General features: G+C 47.5%; 1 protein-coding gene across 2 annotated transcripts in view; it reads left to right on the forward strand.

The window, feature by feature from the left end:
- The first annotated feature begins 798 nt into the window (after positions 1-798).
- Positions 799-22,331, forward strand: part of LOC111976270 (proline-rich protein 12) — a 49,963-nt gene continuing 28,430 nt past the window's right edge. For both annotated transcript variants that reach the window (XM_024005054.2, XM_070448138.1), the window contains exons 1-6: positions 799-1,678; positions 13,692-13,846; positions 14,208-14,372; positions 14,647-18,953; positions 19,538-19,768; positions 19,966-20,626. In XM_024005054.2, the coding sequence (XP_023860822.1) occupies positions 1,596-1,678; positions 13,692-13,846; positions 14,208-14,372; positions 14,647-18,953; positions 19,538-19,768; positions 19,966-20,626 (5,602 nt within the window). In that variant the 5' untranslated portion in view covers positions 799-1,595. The remainder of the gene's footprint in view (positions 1,679-13,691; positions 13,847-14,207; positions 14,373-14,646; positions 18,954-19,537; positions 19,769-19,965; positions 20,627-22,331) is intronic.

The raw sequence follows: 22,331 nt of genomic DNA on the forward strand, positions 1-22,331 counted from the left end.
TTAAAAATAAAATAAAAATATAGGACGAAACACACATCACGCGAGAGACACCACAACACTACATAGAGACCTAAGACAACAACATAGCATTGTAGCAGCACAACATGGTAGCTGCACAAGACATGGTACAAACATTATTGGGCACAGACAACAGCAAGAAGGGAGAGACAACAATACATCACACAAAGCAGCCACAACTGTCAATAAGAGTGTCCATGATTGAGTCTGAATGAAGAGATTGAGATAAAACTCCAGTTTGAGTGTTTGTTGCCGCTCGTTCCAGTCGCTAGCTGCAGCGAATTGAAAAGATGAGCGACCCAGGGGTGTGTGTGCTTTGGGGAACTTTAACAGAATGTGACTGGCAGAACGGGTCGAGGATGAGGGCTGCAGTAGGTATCTCAGTTCATAGTTACATGCTGTATGTAAAACTCAGCCGGATGCTATGCAGGATGTTGTCACCCTGAGCTGGATGCTATACTGGATGTAACATCAGAGGATCCAGCCCCTACTGGTATAGCCCCTCCCCTTCTCATGAGAACGGTTTCCACTAGTTCCTACAGCTACAAAGTCAAAATTGGATATATCGTAAAAAATCATGAAAACAAAAATTTGCTTTTTGGTCTTAATTTAAGGTTTGGCATAAGGTTAGCAGTGTGGTTGAGGTTAGGTTGAAAATCCGATTTTAAGAAGAGAAAAGTAAGAAATAGGCGGGGGTTATTACTTTGTCGCTGTGGTAACTAGTGACGACCCGTGAGAACCGGTGAATGGAGGACACAACAGACCCAGTGCGCGTGTGTTTGAGCGACGTGAGTGAGGGGAGGGAGAAAGGATAGAGAGCCAGCCGCCTTCAAAAATGGCGTCTTCCGAGGAAAAAGACTAAAAATATAAAGAACGAGGCCTACTTTCCGTCTTCATCGATTTTCGGAATTTAGATTATGGTTTCCAGATGTCGCGATATCGTCGTAATCATTATTTTGTAATGTAAAAAAGGAGAAGGAATGGTAGAAGGCTATATAAATAGCAACCCAGTTTTATTTTGATGCGTCGACAGGGCTAGCTAGCTATTAACTAGTAGCATCTGCTAGCCCACAACGATTTCAGGATGGGAAGGCATTTTGCATGCTAAATAAATCACGATAACTGTTCTATGATCATTTATCGTTTGATACTATTTGGAACAGTCGTGAGATATCGATGTTAAATCTTTTCAGTCGCGGAACAATGCATTTGCTCTAGCAATAAAGGGGATGGTGTACGGCATGAATGTTTCTCTGCAATTTATCGATAATTTATCATGATCGTGTATAGCGTCGTTGCAATTTGGCAGTTGTGTAAATTATTTTTAGAGGAAAGTGTAGGAAAGGAGAGACTGATTTTTGGAGGTGGTTGGAGTACATCCCCTGACCCCTCTTTTTTGTCCAGTTTTCTCCTCCCCTCCATTTCTCTTTCAATATACTGTTTTCCAATCCCGATGATTTTCTAATGAAACGGGGAAAATAGTCAATCGATCACGGGGAAGACTGATACCCCAATTCTGTGAAAATTACTAATACTCCGAGTTTTCGTCCTTGTAACTAATTTCTCATAAATGAAAAATGGATAGAAATTACCCGGGAACAGGGTTCGGTGATTTGGGCGCAGGAGCCGGATGGAGTTATGAGAGATCAGCGAAAGCAAGGTAAGCATTTGATCCAGTCCTGATAATGTTTGCACACTAGCTAATATATTGCATTCTCTTTGCGTGTATGTKATTGAATGGTCGTTAATTTGGTACATTGACATCGATCTGTAACCTGCCTGCAGGCAGCATCGCATTGTTACCAGTATTATAAATGGAATGGAGCAAGCCGTGTGGGGGTGGTGGGACTAGCTTGTAGGACTCTTGAAAATGTATAGAATGCGATTGACAGACTCAAAGCATGGTTTTAGGTAGACAGAGGGGGAGGGAACGAGAGTAAAGGGGGGGGGGTGGAGGAACATATGGAGCATATGTCTGGACCATTAGAATAATTATAGTAGTATATCCTTTTAGAATAGTTTGACACATTGACAGTGAAAACAGCCCGTATTTCATTCATAGGTAAATGTACACGAGACTATTGCATTTGCAAGAAACTGCCATTACAATGCCCAGTTTCTATCTTTCTAGTGTTTCCTCCTGTGACATTGCATGATACGTTCGTTTCACATATTAACTGAGATGCGTCCGCCTGAGATGTAGCAAAGTTGTTACAATGTAAATTGTTTGCTTGTCAGTGATTTAGCGCGAGGTGTCAGTGGTCGAATGTTGCCAGCTCTCGTGCTGTGAAGAACGATAATGATTGATAGTCAACAAATTGGCTTCTAAAATAACACCACAACTCTAGGTTGTTGTGCATAATTAAGTTAAAATGCATTACACCCAGTCTTGATAGCAGATCAAATACATTAGGTAGCTAAGTCTTTATTTTGATTTTTCTTATCAGTGTTTTCAACATATTGCCATCATGTCATATCTACCATGATATGATTTGGTTTGCTAGCTAGTAGGCTACCTAGCTAATGACAAAAGCTAGCATGGTACATGGTCGGATCATGGCTATTTAGTAGGCTTGGGCGGTATACCGTATATACCATATACTGGGTTATTTAGAAATAGACACGGCATGGTTTTTCAATACTGTCAATACAGTTAACTATTTAATTGAAGTTTTAAAATAAATGTAAATATTTGTAGTTACTTTTTAAGTAAATACCTGCCGCCAACTTGTGCAATACGTTAGGAGATAAAGCAGATTGAGTTGTTCATGTCACATTATTTTACAGTATTGTAATGAAACAGGCAGGGAGCAGGTCTCGAACCCTCGACCTTCTAGCCAGAAGTCCAGCGCGCTATCGACTGTGCGGCAAAAGCATGCTCAAGCGGCAGAGTCGATATCCGCGCTTATAAACCCAGGGTCGTTACACTACTCCCTCCTTTCAAAGAGCGCGTCCTCGTTCTAGCTTGCGACTCTACGTCTTACAGGAACGCGCTCACCGGCCAAGCACACGCACTGTCGTGGATGCAAGGTCCGATCACTTCTGACACAAATGAAACAGGCGGAAGCAGGCCTCAACCTGCCTGCTAGCCCGAACTCCAGCGCGCTATCGACTGTGCCGCAAAAGCATGATCAGCGCGAGAGTCGATATCCGCGCTTATAAACCCAGGGTCGTTACACTATGAAGCTTACTGTAGTTCCACAGAGCAAGTCGAGAAAGCCGGAGTCCAGCTGTGTATTGACAGGGGTCGAGTTTTATATTGAAAGTCAAGAGTTTTTTTTGTTGCTTAAAAAGAATGATCAGGGACGTGCACTGCAGTTTTACTTCACAGAAAATACATTGTGCAACACATTAGGCAGAAAATGTCATTTTCATCAGATGGCAACAGAAGTGCAACGCTATTTGGCTGGCAGCCACACCAGAAAATTAGCTTACAATGAAAAATGTCATTTTTGCAAAAACTATGCATGGCCATCATGTTTCCAATGTTTATAAAAGAAAGAATGTAGCCAGCTACATTTCCTACTGATTTGCTTAAAGTTAATCTTTAAATCTACTGGAGAAAAGTAGGCCTGGCTACACCAAGAAAAGTACACCGAGAAAGAGCTAGCACATCCAGTCAGAGTGCTGTCTGCTGATAGAATGATGGAGAACAGTAGCTCCACATCAGTCAGGGTGCTGTCTGCTGATAGAATGGCTTTTTGTGAATTCTCATCCCAGTGGAGAATTACAACTGAAGGACATAATTAGTCTGATGCTGAGAAGAAATTACAAGAAGAATTTCCGATCTCCGTTTAAAAAATGCATCATGATATTTCTAATGCATTTCATAATTTTTTATGGCGTGGAAAATGTAGAGTTCTGTGTTGACACGACCCCTCAGATATCTAAGCAAGTGGCTGAATTAATAAGGTGACGGGGCATCATATAGTGTTTGCTTCTTGCTGTGTTTGAGAACTCATCCAAAGTGCTTTGACATCTGAACAGCTGCCTCTGCTTGATTTCCTTGCATTTTTCTCCTCTGTGTTCTTGGCCAGCAGGCAGGCCCGTTGCCCTAGCGACACCAGACTCCACACAGACACATGCTGCTTTAGCGCCAGTACAGTTTTTCCTTCAGACAAGCATGTGTCAACTTAGTTAATTTGCACACTGTCTCTCATTCACATTCGCTTGTCAATATCCAAACTCGCCAACAATGACATTCGGTAGCTCCTACCTACGTATGTATAACTTTGAGCTGGATTGCCTGTCTTTGCAATTAGTCTATTTTTGTTTGTGCTCATTAGCATATTTAGCTAGCAGCTCCCATTGATATTCGCTATTACTTGTGCAGATTTTGTTAGTATTCTGGTAATAGACACCCAATGGGGGTTTGTGTTTTTTTTTTTTGCACCCTCTTGTGTACTATGCCGGTAATACTATAAATCCCGGGATGAGAGAAGGATGGTATGACTATGAAAATCTGGATACCGCCCAACCCTTCAGCTAGCTATCTGACTTAGTTTTTGAGAGGATCAATCTCTCGAAGCTGGTTTTTACATATTGTTAATATTTATTCCTTCTAAACACATTTCTGTTTTTTGGCAATGTCAATTCTTTTCAAAATACTTTTATTTTTGCTTGCTGGACAGGAAAACGCAGCTGAGTAATAAACTGTAAACCAATCAAAACTTGTGTACTTTCTCTGCTGATCACGTCTGCCTATCACGTTATCGGTATCTAAGGTACCAAGCATGGGCTGATTATCTCACCTGTGAGAACCATCCTACTGCAGTTTGAACTATCCCTACCGCCACTATTTAGACATTGGGACCGCATATGCATTTGCCTGTTGTGTTCTTGTTGAAGAACAACTACAGATAAACACACTTGTTTGAGCATCTCAAAGACTAAATTCAATGTATAATCAGTTTAACCGGTGACCAACTGATTATTTTACAATTGTGACATTTTATTAACGAACTGTGTTTCATTGTTTATTGGGCTACTGTGCAGTCTCCAATACATACTGTAGTTAACATGGGAAAGTGCCTAATTCCTTACATAAGGGAGAGCAGGCCATGTCTGTACTATAGATTGCGGGAGACCGGGGTTTCCTGTTGGGGAGGAAGGAGTAGGCTGTCCTTGTAAATAGGAATTTGTTCTTAACTGATTCCATATGTGTTATTTCATAGTTGTGATGTCGTCAATATTATTCTACAATGTAGAAAATAGTAAAAATAAAGAAAAATCCTGGAATGAGTAGGTGTGTCTGGACTTTAGACTGGTACTTGCTTAATTAATTTGATTAATATTATGGTGTTTCTATTCTATGAAAAACTAAAAACCTTCTGGGTTTCTGTTAGGATGGAAAGGAAAATATGGCGCTGTACAACGTGATGTCCGGCAGTACAGTACTGGGCTATTTAGCTAAAGAATCCCTGTGTCGTGCTTGTCTCAGAGCAGCCAAAACAGTGGTAAAATAGTTGTAGGCTTTTGCTTCTAACTTCAATATGCTCTTTAAATAAATGACCTACACCATTTTTAACAGTATATATAAAAATATTTTTTTTCAATGATGTGACTCTCCGCCAACAATTACATTTAGAGGATTGGAGGAGTCTATTAATATCTAAGGTGCATTTTTCGTTAGGATCTGTGAGAATATCTCAATATCGAAGGGTCTTTTTGTATAATTCTAACAGTTTGTTAAATTAATTAATAATAATCGCTTTGTTTAAAACGTAACAATATTTTGGAGATTTTGTTTTCATTTAACCTAGAGTGAGTGAGGAAAAAGGCAATTCTTGAACATGGTGTGAGACATTCTCACTAATTTGTAAATATAAGCAGTTTGTTTTTTAGAATTATTTATTTCTGGAGAAATCTAACTTGATTATTTAGCAGACACTACTTGCTTATATTCAGTCAACACATATAATGGAATACTGTTTGTTGACTCTGCCTGTCAGGGGTGGAGTTCCAGAGCTCACAGGTGTGCCTGGCACGGAATGTGACGCCAACCCGTTCATTTTCAACGCGTGAGTGAGTCAATGACTATTCAAGCCATTGACTCACTGATGAATGAAGATGATGAGCGATCGGCAAAGGCAATCTGTAATCTTTGGGCATCACTGCTCGGTAAGAAATGACGTGTGTGTATACACACACATACAGTTGAAGTCGGAAATTTACATACACCTTAGCCAAATACATTTAAACTCAGTTTTTCCACAATTCCTGACATTTAATCCGAGTAAAAATTCCCTGTTTTATGTCAGTTAGGATCACCACTTTATTTTAAGAATGTACACTGCTCAAAAAAATAAAGGGAACACTTAAACAACACAATGTAACTCCAAGTCAATCACACTTCTGTGAAATCAAACTGTCCACTTAGGAAGCAACACTGATTGACAATAAATTTCACATGCTGTTGTGTAAATGGAATAGGCAAAAGGTGGAAATTATAGGCAATTAGCAAGACACCCCCAAAAAAGGAGTGATTCTGCAGGTGGTGACCACAGACAACTTCTCAGGTTCCGATGCTTCCTGGCTGATGTTTTGGTCACTTTTGAATGCTGGCGGTGCTCTCACTCTAGTGGTAGCATGAGACGGAGTCTACAACCCACACAAGTGGCTCAGGTAGTGCAGTTCATCCAGGATGGCACATCAATGCGAGCTGTGGCAAAAAGGTTTGCTGTGTCTGTCAGCGTAGTGTCCAGAGCATGTTGGCGCTACAGGAGACAGGCCAGTACATCAGGAGACGTGGAGGAGGCCGTAGGAGGGCAACAACCCAGCAGCAGGACCGCTACCTCCGCCTTTGTGCAAGGAGTGCACTGCCAGAGCCCTGCAAAATGCCTCCAGCAGGCCACAAATGTGCATGTGTCTGCTCAAACGGTCAGAAACAGACTCCATGAGGGTGGTATGAGGGCCCGACGTCCACAGGTGGGGGTTGTGCTTACAGCCCAGCACGTGCAGGACGTTTGGCATTGCCAGAGAACACCAAGATTGGCAAATTCGCCACTGGCGCCCTGTGCTCTTCACAGATGAAAGCAGGTTCACGCTGAGCACATGTGACAGACGTGACAGAGTCTGGAGACGCCGTGGAGAATGTTCTGCTGCCTGCAACATCCTCCAGCATGACCGGTTTGGCGGTGGGTCAGTCATGGTGTGGGTGGCATTTCTTTGTGGGGCCGCACAGCCCTCCATGTGCTCGCCAGAGGTAGCCTGACTGCCATTAGGTACCGAGATGAGATCCTCAGACCCCTTGTGAGACCATATGCTGACATATGCACATTGTGGCCTCTGGAGGTCATTTTGCAGGGCTCTGGCAGTGCACCTCCTTGCACAAAGGCGAGGTAGCGGTCCTGCTGCTGGGTTGTTGCCCTCCTACGGCCTCCTCCACGTCTCCTGATGTACTGGCCTGTCTCCTGGTAGCGCCTCCATGCTCTGGACACTACGCTGACAGACACAGCAAACCTTTTTGCCACAGCTCGCATTGATGTGCATCCTGGATGAACTGCACTACCTGAGCCACTTGTGTGGGTTGGAGACTCCGTCTCATGCTACCACTAGAGTGAGAGCACCGCCAGCATTCAAAAGTGACCAAAACATCAGCCAGGAAGCATAGGAACTGAGAAGTTGTCTGTGGTCACCACCTGCAGAATCACTCCTTTTTTGGGGGTGTCTTGCTAATTGCCTATAATTTCCACCTTTTGTCTATTCCATTTGCACAACAGCATGTGAAATTTATTGTCAATCAGTGTTGCTTCCTAAGTGGACAGTTTGATTTCATAGAAGTGTGATTGACTTGGAGTTACATTGTGTTGTTTAAGTGTTCCCTTTATTTTTTTGAGCAGTGTATAATGTCAGAATAGTACAACCAACTTCTCCTTGAGCTTCTCCTTGAAAGATGTGCTTGACCAAGGTCATGGATATCTTGAAATTCTTCAATAATAGACTGAGTGACAGACACAGGTAACAATAACTTTTCCTGAAGCTTTAAATAAAACCATGTAAGATTTTTTTTGTACAGAGAGCTTCATCAACACTGTCCAAGGGGCCGCCTCTAGGTCCTCGGAAAAGTAATTCTCTGTAGACACCAGGGGTCTCAGTAACATTTTCAGTTTGTGTTTCCAACACTGTCTCATATGCATATTTGACAAAGGTGTTTTTGTTTGTTCTGGATATATGAGATGCAATTTTAGATTTAACAGCATATGTTTTTTCACATCCCATAAAAGGGCAATTTCTCTGCCCTTTTGCAAATTATCCTTCAAATGAGAAATACATTTAGTCAAATGTAAACATCTGAACTGATTTCTTCTGCTGGTTGAAATTGAGCACTTTTCACAGACCTTTAATATCCCTTGTGGTCTCTGTAAAAGTGAGACTTAAAGGCAGTAAATTGTCTGAATGGACGGGAACATTTGGGCACGCCACAATTAAATGAGCAATTGGGTGCATTTCTGTTTCATTTGCTGTACGAGTGATACTACTGTATTAGAATCATGCATACACGATTTGCACTGAAACATTTTAACTGTAAGGTTGATTCTGGATCATTTAAAAAAACTAAAAACAAATCAGCTGTCTCAGCTCAAGCTGCAGTAATCTTGACTTATTTCTAGAATCCAAAATATAAGTTATATAAAAAATTCAATTGAGAATAGTAAGCTAACGTTTGTGGCTGAGAATAGTTTTCCTAAATTCACCTCAAATGGCAGTTATAATGCAGCTAGCTCGCCGACAGACTGATTAAACATTCGAACCGTCAAGCCATAACGGACATAACGAAAATACATCTAGAATCTATTCCATCTTGATTCAAACAACGTTCCAATATTTAGCTAAGGGAGGGCACAGCTAACTTTTAGCTCTCACAGATAAAACATATTTGGGGAAACACAGCATGGACTAGGCTATTAAGTATAACAGTTTTAGACTGTCAAGTATCTCTGCGAGTCTTCATTTTCAAACCGATTCACGGGCTCCCGACGCAACATTTTATATAAAAATTCAACAAATTTCATGTAGCCTACTGACCGTAATTGCAGATGTTCGCTTCCATCACGAGACTGCCCGGGCATGTGGAAAGCGAGATGTGCCCAAATGGCCAATTGTTTACAATAGGCTATGTGATTCTGTAGGTTTTTTTAACGTCGTAAAATATAACTTAACCCACCTGATGGCTGCTTCAATGTAGAGGTCTTCTACAAGAATTCACCCAAAAAGACCCATAATCCAATGGGCCTAGGACTAACCGGTATTAGCTGTAAATCATCGTGCCTGTATTTTGTTTGCGTAACATTTACTGTTATAAAATGTAATCATTAGTTGAACCAAGATGCATTGCAGTCTACAACATATTGTTAATAGATAAAACTTGGAATTACTGTACGTTTTACTGTAAAAACTGCAACTTTGTTAGTGTACGTTGCCGCCTTATTCTAAAGTGGATTCAATTGTATTTTTTCATCAATCTACACACAGTACCCCATAATGACAAAGCAAAAATGGGGTTTTAGACATTTTTGCTAATTTATTAAAAACTGAAATAAAAGTCAAATGTTATTTGTCATATGCACTGAATACAATAAAATGCTTACCATGAAATGCTTACAAGCCCTTAAACAACAGTGCAGTTCAAGAAATGGAGTTAATAAAATTTACTGTATTTTTACTTTACTTACTTACGTAATTCTACTGTTACTAACGAGGCTAAATACAGGGGGCACCGGTACCGAGTAACTGTGCGGGGGTACAGCTTAGTCAAGGTAATTTGTACATGTAGGTAGGGGTAAAGTGACTAAGCGTAGATGATGATAAACAGCGGGTAGCAGCAGTGTAAAAACAAAAGGGGGGGGTCAATGTAAATAGTCCGGGTGGCCATCTGATTAATTGTTCAGCTGTCTTATAGCTTGGGGATAGAAGCTGTTCAGGAGCCTTTTTGACTTAGTCTTGCCGCTCCGGTACCGCTTGCAGTGCGGTAGCAGAGATAACAGTCTATGACTAGGGTGATTGGACTCTGACATTTTCTTCGTGCCTTACTCTGACACCGCCTGGTATATAGGTCCTGGAGGGCAGGAAGCTTGGCCCCAGTGATGTATTGGGCCGTACGCACTACCCTCTAGCACCTTACAGTCAGATACCGAGCAGTTGCCATAGCAGGCGGTGACGCTATCGGTCAGGATGCTCTCGATAGTGCAGCTGTAGAACCTTTTGAGGATCTGGGGACCCATGCCAAATGCTTTAAGTCTCCCGAGGGGGAAAAGGTTTTGTCGTGCCCTCTTCACGACTGTCTTTGTGTGTTTGGACCATGATCGTTTTTTGGAGAATTGGACACCAAGGAACTTGCAGCTCTCAACCTGCTCCACTTCAGCCCCGTCGACGTTATTGGGGGCCTGTTCGGCCCTCCTTTTCTTGTAGTCCACGATCATCTCCTTTGTCTTGCTCACGTTGAAGGAGAGGTTGTTGGCCTGGCACCACACTAACAGGTCTCTGACCTCCACCCTATAGGCTGTCTCGTTGTCGGTGATCAGGCCTACCATTGTTGTGTCATCAGCAACCTTAATGATGGCGTTGGAGTCATGCTTGGCCACAAAGTCGTGGGTGAACAGGGAGTGCAGGAGGTGACTGAGCACACACCCCTGAGGGGAACCGGTGTTGCGGATCAGCGTGGCAGATGTGGTAAGGGTAGGCAACAACACTAGGGGGGGGCTGCCCATCAGGAAGTCCAGGATCCAGTTGCAGAGGGAGGTGTTTAGTCCCAGGGTCCTTAGCTTAATGATGAGCTTTGTGGGCACTATGGTGTTGAATGCTGAGCTGTAGGCAATGAACAGCATTCTCACATAGGTGTTCCATTTGTCCAGGTGTGAAAGGGCAGTATGGAGTGCGATTTGAGATTGTGTCATCTGTGGATCTGTTGGGACGGTATGCGAATTGGAGTGGGTCTAGGGTTTCCAGAATGTTTGTGTTGATGTGAGTCATGACCAGCCTTTCTAAGTACTTCATGGCTACTAACATAAGTGCTATGGGGCAGTAGTCATTTAGGCAGGTTGCCTTTGCATTCTTGGGCACAGGGGCTATGGTGGTCTGCTTGAAACACGGGTAGTACAGACTCGGTCAGGGAGAGGTTGAAAATGTCAGTGAAGACACTTGCCAGTTGGTCCGTGAATGCTGGGAGTACACACCCTGGTAATCCGTCTGGCCCTGCAACCTTGTGAATATTGACCTGTTTAAAGGTCTTGCTCACATCGGCTACGGAGACCGTGATCACACAGTCGTCCGGAACAGTTGCTCTCATGCATGCTTCAGTGTTGGTTGCCTTGATGCGAGCATAAAAGGAATTAAGCTCGTCTAGTAAGCTCGCGTCACAGGGCAGCTCTCGGCTGGGTTTCCCTTTGTAGTCCGTAATAGTTTGCAAGCCCTGCCACATCCAACGAGCGCCAGAGCCGGTGTAGTAGGAATCAATCTTAGTCCTGTATTGACTCTTTTCCTGTTTGATGGTTCATCTGAGGGCATAGCAGGATTTCCTATAAGCGTCCAGATTCGTGTCCTGCTCCTTGAAAGTGGCATTTCTAGCCTTTAGCTCGGTGCGTATGTTGCCTGTAGTCCATGGCTTCTGGTTGGTGTGTGTGTGTGTATATATATGTGCGTGCGTGCACGGACCACTTTCGTATTGAATGAGTCACTGGTACTTCCTGCTTTAGTTTTTGCTTGTAAGCAGGAATCAGGAGGATAGAATTATGGTCAGATATGCCAAATGGAGGGTGAGGGAGAGCTTTGTATGCGTGTCTGTGTGTGGAGTAAATTTTCTAGATTTGTTTCCTGGTTGCACATGTGACATTCTGGTAGAAATGAGGTAAACGGATATTAGTACCCAGCCTCTAGGAGCACTGCTTCTGGGTGAGCATTTTCTTGTTTGCTTAAGGTCTTTTATAGCTGGTTGAGTGCGGTCTTAGTGCCCGCGTCTGTTTGTGGTGGTATATAGACGGCTACGAATAATAGAGCTTATCACGATGTACTCTACCTCAGGCGAGCAATACCTCAAGACTTCTTTAACATTAGTCATCGCGCACCAGCAGTTATTGACAAATACATCTTACCAGACGTAGCTACTCTGTCCTGGCGATACACAGAAAAACCAGCCATGTATCCGTGTCGTTGTTCTGCGACGACTCTGTGAAACATAAATTATTACCGTTTTTAATGTCCCGTTGGAAGGATAGTCTCGACTGTAGATCAGCGAGTTTGTTTTCTAGTGATTGCACGTTGGCCAATAGAACTGGAAGAGTCTTGGCTGTTCCTAACTTCTTCCATTTAAGAATGATGGAGGCCACTGTGTTCTTAGGGACCTTCAATGCTGCAGAAATGTTTTGGTACCCTTCCCCAGATCTGTGCCTCGACACAATCCTGTCCCGGAGCTCTACGGACAATTCCTTCAACCTCATGGCTTGGTTTTTGCTCTGACATGCACTGTCAACTGTGGGACCTTTTATATAGAACGGGGTTTGCCTTTCCAAATCATGTCCAATCAATTGAATTTACCACAGGTGGACTCCAAGGTAGCCTAGTGGTTGGAGCATTGCGCCAGTAACCAAAAGGTTGCTGGATTGAATCCCGAGCCGACAAGGTAAAAATAGGTTGTTCTGCCCCTGAAGGCAGTTAACCCACAGTTCCCCGGTAGGTCGTCATTGTAAATAAGAATTTGATCTTAACTTACTGGCCTAGTTAAATGAAGGTGAAATTGTTTATTTTTTATTTTTAGCAAGTTGTAGAAACATCTCAAGGATGATCCATGGAAACAGGATGTACCAGAGCTCAATTTCGATTCTCATAGCAAAGGGTCTGAATACTTATGGAAATGTGGTATTTCTGCCAACATTTCTAAACCTGTTGTTTTCTTTGTCATTATGGGGTATTGTGTGTAGATTGATGAGGAAAAATTGTATTTAATAATTTTTTTGAATAAGTCTGTAACGTAACAACATGTGGAAAAAGTCAAGGGTTCTGAATACTTTCCAAATGCACTGTAGACCTACACGATGCAACCCTGCATAAAGCAAGCTCGGTCAGCTTTTGTTTGATTGCTGTACTGATCTCTGCCATGTGGATATTTGGAATACACCACACAATGCTACTAATGAAGAAACATATCCTGTATGTAGGCCTTGAGATGGTATAACATTTTTGAGATAGTATCAAGTCATTTTTTTGGGTGGTGTTATTGGGCTTCCATATTGTAGGTCCATGCATAAAGGCATGTGTTGGTAAAATATCATGGACAGGAATTGTAAATGAAGTCTACAACAGGCATTAAGATGGCAATCATATTTTAGTATTCATTCTGAGTTGATTTTGAGTAATCATACTCTAATATTCTAACTTCTTACAATTTGAAGAATAATGAGCTACAGTGATCATTTTATTAGGATGGAGATGCACTCGAAGTTGACTAATGCATCTGAATAACTAAGATCTTACAGTTTTCTGAAGAGTGCGGTAGTTAGTCATGACCTTCAAGCTCAACAATGTTCTTAGTGTATTTACATCGTAGGCCTACTTACATAGGATTTGCATCTGTTTAAATTTCATGGCGTCTCCCAGAGGTCACCTTTGGGACAAAGGTTTATGAAAATGAAGGCAATTGGACTTGAACAGTTGAATAAATGACCTCTTCTCCTCCCTAGTCTCGTCTATGGAAGTTCCAGATCATCACACCCGGAGTCGGAACTTCTCCATCGACAAACCTACGGCACTCCCCATCCTCTGCAGGGCTATTCCACCAATCACCACCCAGGCAGCTCTGGCCAAGGCGGGGCTTGGGGAGCAGGACGGAGTTTGGGTGAGGGATATGTCACACACCTTTAATTGTGTCGCCACAGTACAGGTGTTATGACTGGCCATGCTGCTGGCACTACAGTTGCAGCCACTGAAAAATGCAGTTTCTATGGAAACCCCTTTTGTGTGTACAGGAAAAACCTGTATTTTACCTGGTAAAATATAGGGCCAAATCAGATTGATAACATCTGTTAGGACTACATCATTGTATTATGTTGTAATGGACACTCCTTGACCTATTCATCAAAGTTATGCCATTTAATCACGTAGATATAGCAATCTCTCTAAATGCCCTGTTTGCATAATCTGTGAAAAGGGACATGATCGTCACGGTTTACTCATGGTTGTATTTGTTGTCCCATCAGGTCTCTCTGGACTATTTGAAACAGGCCTGCACCATGCCAGCCCCTCTGGTCCAGATGCTTCGGTCATGAATCTGATCTCCGCTCTGGAGTCCCAGCGAGGTCCACAGGCTCCCCCCTCCGCCTCCTCCCTCCTCTCCCAGTTCCGCACGCCGTCCTGGCAGACAGGTGAGCATGTGACCAGCCCTGTGTTGACATTCAAAACGGGGTGGCGAAAGTCTTTGACATTTCCAACGCCTCACACGTTCTATCAAATTGTCATTCATCTTGCATGTCTGCATTATTGGTGAGATTATGTTGGTTTCATTTGCATATTGGATTATTTAGCTTTTTACTTGTTAAGGGAGGGGGGTGGGGGTACAATTATTTAGTCATGCTTGTCAGTTTTTTCTGTTGATGGATTTTGAATAATAGTCGTCTTGTCTCCATCTGGCCCTGACAGCGATACACACCCCGGCCCCTGCTGAGCTCTTCATCTCCGGGCCCCTCCCCGGCTCGGGCTCCTTCACCTCTTCCTCGGCCCTGTCTGCCTATCAGCACCCGGCCTCCTTCTCCAGCCGCTCCTTCCCCGCCCTCCAGGACACGCCCACGTTCAACTCCACCTCCAACGGACTCCTCTCCCCCCACGACCCTCTGTTGCATATCAAGGGTCCCTCTCAGTCCAGCCTGGGCTTTGACCGCCTCCTGCCCTCCCAGGGCGCCACCACAGCCTACCGGGGCGGACAGGACCCTACAGGCGCCTCGTCGGCCCAGGCCTCATCAACGCGGCACCTACAGTCCCACCAGTTCAACCTGCTGTCCTCTCAGCTGCAGGACCAGTCCTCCCAGTTGTACAACGCCTCAGTGTTCTCCTCAGCCCAGGCTCAGGCCCAGTCCAACTCGATCCAGGAGAGGGCTGTGCCCCGGCAGGACAGCGTGATCAAGCACTACCAGCGGCCCACGCCGTCCCAGTCCCAGCTCTCCTCCTCAGCGGCCCACTCCCTGCAGCACTACCTCAGCTGCGGCGGGGCTGGGTACCAGCAGATAGCCCACCACAGGCAGGCCGGCCTCTCTTGCAGCCCCCTGGGTGACCAGAGCCCCTCGGACCATAAGGCCTCTTCCCGGACGGAACAGGTGTACCGGCCCATCATCCAGCCCCCCTACTCGATCTCCACCTCATCTTCAGCAGCGGGAAAGGGCGCCAAGAGCAACTCCAGCAACGGCTATTCCTCGACCAGCTCGGCGTCCTCCTCCCGTACCCCTCACACTCCCCCTTCTGCGTCCTCCAGCTCTTCGACGACCTCCTCTTCCTCCTCTGCCTCGGGAGCCCACCCCTCCAACTCACTCCCCCCCTCCAGCTCCAGCTCGGCCCCGTCTAGACAGCAGCCTCCCCCTCAGAGTGCTCCAGCTCCCCAGCAGCAACCCCCTCCTACCTCGTCCACATCTGTCCAGCAGCCCTTACCCAAACACAGCCTCTCAGGCTACGGCTCACCCGTGCCCCCAGTGAAACCCCCCGCCGCCGCCCTCACAGGTCAAACCCCGCCACAACAGCAGAACCAGTCATACTCTCCCAGCCAGCCCCCTCCCTCCCACCTACCCCAGTCCTATGGCGGCTTCAGCTCCCCTCAGGCCCAGGACCTGAGCTCAGCCGGGGGAAGAAAAGGCTACGGCAGCCTGGGAGGGCGAAGCCAGTCGTACTCGGCTGATGTGGTCTACGGGGCTGACTCTGCCTATGGGTCCGTCCCCTCCTCTCTGGGCGGAGCGGGATGTCCATCGCTAGGTTACGGCCCCGGCCACTCCCCAGCTCTTTTACAGTCGAGCGGGTCGTCGGTGGGCGGAACCTCAGGAGGCGGTGGTAGCACCACCGCAGGAAGCGGGAACTCCGGTTCAGGAGGAGCTGGGAGCAGTATGGCCAATGAGAGAGGAGGTGGCGCCAGAGTAGGGTCTTACCATATCCCTGAGTCTAGCCCCTCTCCGTCGGCTAACTCTGGGATCATCCGTCCAGGGTTGCACTCCCCCACCCCTGCCTGTCCCACCCAGTCCCCGGGAGGAACGGGCTCCAACAAATACATCTCCTCTGTCCTCTCTCCCACCTTCATCTCCTCCCCTCAGGGCTACCCCGACACCAGAGGTCCCACGTCCCAGTCCTACCACCCCACTGCCAACAAGACCAAGTCCGACTCCAGCCGCATGCTAGGTGTGGGCCCCCAGAGGTCCCAAGAAGATGTGGACGATGATGATGACTTTTTGATCCAGCACCTTCTCCAAGCCCAGGCCAGTCCCACACCCCAGGCGTCCCATCACCACTCCCAGCAGCAACAACCTCAACAGACGGCCCAACAACAGGCACCTCTGCAGCCTGTCCCCTCTACCACGGACGGCGGCAAGGGGCTGTCGTCCTACGAGCTGGGCAAGAGCTCTGAGGAGAGATACCACCTCCAGAGCGTCATCCGCACCCACAGCGCCACCTCCGGTGCCGGATCTGGAGGCGCGGTCACGGGCCTAGACAGCCAGCTGGAGATGTCTCTCAAGAAACATCAACAACAACAGAGGAATGACAGTGAAGGCGGTGGCAGGAGTGGCGGAGGAGGTGCCGAGCAAAGCCACCCCCATCTACACCACCACGACTCCCTGGGGTCGGTGGTGCACTACGGCCGGAGCGACCCGTACTCCCAGCACTCCCTGGGCCCCCAACACTCCTCCCACACGCAGCAGCAGCACGCCGCCTCCCACAGCCACCTACAGTCCCACGCTCACATGGAGCTGCAGAAGAATCCACAAGAGCGCTCCGAGCTGGTGTACCCTCGCAAGAACCCCGAGGTGCAACAGCACTCTCAATCCTCGGCCTCCCTCATGGATTCCCCCACGGACCAGTCCCACCAGCCGCCCCACCTGCTCCAGTCTGTGCTGTCCCACACCACTCGCAACAAGATGGAGCCCCATCAGCAGCAGCATTCAGTGAGCCAGCAACAAGCTATGATGGATGGAGCCGGAGGGAGAATGGGCGCGGGCAAACACCAGTCCCAGACCCAGCAGGCCTCCCAGCTTCAGCTACAACTCCAGTCCCAGGCTTTGGAGGTCGCAGCGGCAGCGGCTCACTACAACCACGGACCTCCTCGGCAAGACCAGAGCCAGTCCAAGCAGCGACAGCAGAGCTCGGTGGTGTCCTCCCTGGACATGCTTGAGCGCTCACTCTCCCAGACCTCCAGTGCAGACGGAGGGGGAGAGAGGAGAGGAGGAGGTGGTGGTGGTGCAGGAGGAAGAGGTGGAGGGAGCGGAGAGCGCCACAGGCAGCAGCAGCAAGAGCAGCAGAGGCTCTCGTCCCATAACCCTCAACACTCCGCCTCGGAGCTCCACTCGTTCCTCTCTGAGCCCGACATGGGCTTATCCGCCCCCTTGCACGTGCACCACCTCCCCCAACACCATCAACATCCCAACTCCCACCACCAGCAAAGCCACTCGGGGCACCACCCCCACTCCCATGGCCACGCTCACCCCCAGCCCCTTCCCTCCACCCATTCCCAACAGGAGTCCCAGTCCCACCCGTCCCAGCTCACCCCAGGCCAGCAGGTCCAAATAGACCAGCATCAGCGCACCGAGCAGCACCCATTCGACACGGTCAGCCCTGTGGAGAAAAGCTGTGGCCAGAGCCAGAACCGCTTTGTCACACTCACCTCTATCTGCTTCCCGGACTCGCTCCTGCAGGACGAGGACCGCTCCTTCTTCCCCGGCATGGAGGACATGTTCTGCTCTGACGACTTCTCCAAGTCGAGCTGTGCCGGAGGCGCTGGCCCAGTGCAGGAGGAGATGAACCAGGAGGGACCAGGAGGGGGCCATGAGGAGCCCATGAAGGATAATTCAGGAGGGGGAAGCGGAGGAGCCGGGTATGAAATGCTGGGCGACCAGGGCTATGGGCAGTACTGCCACAGGCTTTCCGAGTCCGGCAACCGCACCCTGGACCTGGACTCTCTCAAGACCCATGAGCTGCCCTCCACTGTTAACACGGCGCAGCTGGGCCTGATCCAGTCCTCTAGTCCAGGCGGGTGCACCGGCGGCACTGGTGCCGGCCCTGGAGGCCTCACCTCGCCCATCTTCTGCTCGTCGCGCCCCAAGAAGCTCCTCAAGTCGAGCTCGTTCCACCTGCTCAAGGAGCGTCGAGACCCCAACACACTGCCCAAAAAGAGCTACGCGCAGGAGTATGAGTTTGAGGATGATGAGGACAAGGACAACCAGCCGGCGGACATCCGTCTGAACAGCCGCCGGCTCCCTGACCACCTTCCTGACCTGGTCTCCAGCTGCCGTAAGACAGGAGGTGGGGCCGGAGGAGGAGGCACGCTCAGCCCCCTCATGGGCGACCTCGACTTCTACCACTCCTCCTGCTACCCCTCCCTCTGCCCCCCTCCCCAGCTCCTGCCGCAGGACGGGCCCAAGAAGAGGGGCCGTAAGCCCACCAAGCCAAAGAGAGCAGGGCCTCCAAGGCCCAGGGGTAGGCCTCGCATTCGCCCGCAGCCCGAGCAGCACGAACCCCGCGGAATGATTGGAGGTGAAATGGGAGGAGCAACCGAAGCAGGAAGTGGGTATGGAGGAGGAATTGAGGTTAAACGGGGCCGTGGTGGTGGCGGAGGCCGAGGGAGAGGGAGGAGAGACGACATGTTTATGGAGATAACTGGGAAGGAGCAGATGCAGCAACACCACCTTAATCGGCAACAGCATCAACTCCACCACCAGGCTCCACCCCCACAGCATCAGGAGCCCATACCGCATCTCAAGGTGAGCGTGGATAAATTGAATGGAACTGAACTGTTAATTCCCAGGGGGAAATGTAGATGTAATTTAAAAAATGTTACCTTTATTTAACTAGGCAAGTCAGTTAAGAACAAATCTTATTTTCAATGACGGCCTAGGAACACTGCCTTGTTCAGGGGCAGAACGACAGATATTTACCTTGTCAGCTCGGGGATTCGATCTAGCAACCTTTCGGTTACTAGTCCAACGCTCTAACCACTAGGCTACCTGCTGTCCCATGTCATTGCAGGTTTATACTTAAAGGGACATTACACTTTTAAATCAAAGTTTGTCAAATGGTTTCAGATCTTTAAAGTAGTCTGTCAAGATTAAACCACATCTCGTAAACATGGATCTACGTAACCGATGACATAGAATGCGAACTCATGATGACATGGGATYCGAATGCATCAGGACATCAGACTTCTCTTGAGTTCCAAATACATCTGACAACTTTTAATTTGAGTGTAATGTTCCTTTAAGGTGGTGGGAATAGCCACGTTTACTGTATTGTACTTTTACTCTATTGGCGTTTTATTCAAACATTTCCTCTATTTTTCCTGTCTTAGATCAAACTGCCCATCGGCTCCATGTCCTCTTCCGAAGCCCTGCTGAGGACAGACTCTCTGTCCGGCACGGACCCCGCTCTATCAGACGGCTCAGTGGGCTCTGCTCCCTCCCTTGGCCTAAGTCCTGGACCCCTGTGCGAAGGGGTAGACTCCAACAGGATCCAGGACAAGAGCAAGCAGAAGAGCCAGATACAGAGTGACGGAGTGGATGGCGAGGGGATGGATGGAAGGGTAAGGGACGATTAGACTCTGTTTGGCCACTCAATCAGTCAGCTATTATGGTTAATCCTGCGTGTTGTATGTGACAAAATGTTAGCTTTAGCTGGTCAAATGAAGAGGGAACTCAGTATTTCCCTCTCTCATGAACTGTCTATTTTCTCTCGCTCTCTCTATTCCCCCTGTAACCTCTCCCTCTCTGTCTCTCTCAGGGGATTGAGAAATCAGACTGCATGGCCTCCTTCATGGACTTCCTCAAGTCGGGAAAGAGACCTCCGGGCTTGGAAATGCAATCAGGAAACAGTGACGTCTCCCCTCTCAAATCTGAAGGGCTCTGTCCCCTGTCCCCGGCACCCCCTCCAACACTGCCTCAGTTTGGTGAGGGCAAGAGCAACAGTGGCCTAGGGGGCTGCCCCAGTCCCTGCAAGCGCACCCTGGACGACGAGCTGAAGAGGAACTTGGAGACGCTGCCCTCGTTCTCCTCAGACGAGGAGGATTCGGTGGGCAAGAACCAGGACCTGCAGAAAAGCATCTCCTCGGCCATCTCGGCTCTCTACGACACGCCGCAGCTGGCCTCGCTTCAGCCGCCCCCGCCTTCTCCCCCACCCCAGTCCCAAGACCAACCCAGCCAGGCCCCGCTCACACCGACCACCCTGCAGCCCCCAGCCCTTAGCCCCCAGCCCCCCTCACACAACCCTCACACCCAGCCCCAGGCGGCCGAGCCGGCAGTACTACAGCGAGAGGACCGGGAGATGGAGGAGAATGATGAGGAGGAGGAAGAGAGGAAGATGCGAGGAGGGGGTGATAATGAGAGTGAAGTGAATGATATGGAAGAGGAGGAGCTGGAGATACTTGGTGCACCCAGATTGGAAGGTAAGGGAAATACCGGGCTGATACAGATCATATGAAGCCTTTTATTTTAACTGCAAACCGCAAATTCCACTATTGTGACTAATCCTTATTGTGGCTAGCTTCACAACACATAACCCGGTCCGGTCGAGGCTCACTAGCCAGATGAAGCTAGCTGGCTGCTTATAATGTTAGCTTTGGGCAACAGGGTTAAGTAGCTGGCTAGCTATTTATTTACATGAACTGAAGATCAATTTTAATAGGTGAACAAGTGGCAACCTAGCTAATACCTACTCACAATGATTCCTAAATCATTGCTAAGAAAAATGAAAATGACTGCAGTTTCTACTGCTCATTGTTTTCGGGCTGGTTGTATTGGTGCTAAAGCTAGCTACCCCAGAAGTTGTGGTCGAACAAATGATGTTTATTACAAACACGGTATTGAAAACACATCGTTCGTGGCCGGTGTTCGCTTGTTTGCAGACTTTTTTGTACAGCTTTGACAGTGCTACTGTATCTTTTTTGACACGCAAAGAAACGGGATTCCATAGTATGTATGTTGTGACGCTAATTGCAGTGACGCTATTACTGTGTAACTCCGGTAGGGCAACATCTGAAAAATGGCGCGCTTGGTAGTGTGTACCGGTGCTCGACCAGTCGGCGAAAGCCTACATCACCCACGACAGAGAACCGAATTCCATTATCTTGGCTTAATTGGATTTCGCTTTTGAGTTGCCTCGCTGAAATTTTCTTACTCTTTCAAATGAATGCTCGATTTGTTGACTTCTTGATCCACATAGCAGACATTGTGGGCTAGGTTAGGAATGCTGTGTTGCACGTGTAGCCAACATTTTACGTGGTGTCATTACGTCATGTACCTACGTTATATAGGTATGCATGGTAACTTTGACACCGATGTTGGCATTTTTAGATCATTTTGGCCAATTTCTGGTATGTTCACCAGTATATCGTGCGTCCCTAATTCAGACCCTTTACTCAGTACTTTGTTGAAGCACCTTTGGCACCAATTACAGCCTTGAGTCTTCTTGGGAATGACACTACAAGCTTGGCACACATGTATTTTGACAGTTGTGCCCTTTCTTCTCTGCAAATCCTCTCAAGCTCTGTCAGGTTGGATGGGGAGCGTTGCTGCACAGCTTTTTTTTTCAGGTCTCCAGAGATGTTTGATCCGGTTCAAGTCCGGGCTCTGGCTGGACCACTCAAGGACTCGTCCCGAAGCCACTCATGCGTTTTCTTGGCTGTGTGATTAGGGTTGTTGTCCTGTTGGAAGGTGACCCTTCGGCCCAGTCTGCGGTCCTGAGCGCTCTGGAGCAGGTTTTCATCAAGGATCTCTCTGTACTTTGCTCCTTTCATCTTAGCCTTGATCCTGATTAGTCTCCCAGGTACTTGCCGCTGAAAAACATCCCCACAGCATGATGCTGCCACCACAATGCGTCACCGTAGGAATGGTGCCAGGTTTCCTTCAGACATGACGCTTGGCATTCAGGGCAAAGAGTTCAATCTTGGTTTCATCAGACGAGATTCTCTTGTTCCTTGTGGTCTGAGAGTCTTTAGGTGCCGATTGGCAAATGCCAAGCAGGCTGTCATGTGCCTTTTACTGACAGGTGTATAAAATTGGGCACACAGCCATGCAATATCCATAGAAAAACATTGGCAGTAGAATGGCCTTACTGAATAGCTCAGTGACTTTCAACGTGGCACCGTCATA

This window comes from Salvelinus sp. IW2-2015, linkage group LG17, assembly GCF_002910315.2.
Source record: "Salvelinus sp. IW2-2015 linkage group LG17, ASM291031v2, whole genome shotgun sequence".
Taxonomy (NCBI): Eukaryota; Metazoa; Chordata; class Actinopteri; order Salmoniformes; family Salmonidae; genus Salvelinus; species Salvelinus sp. IW2-2015.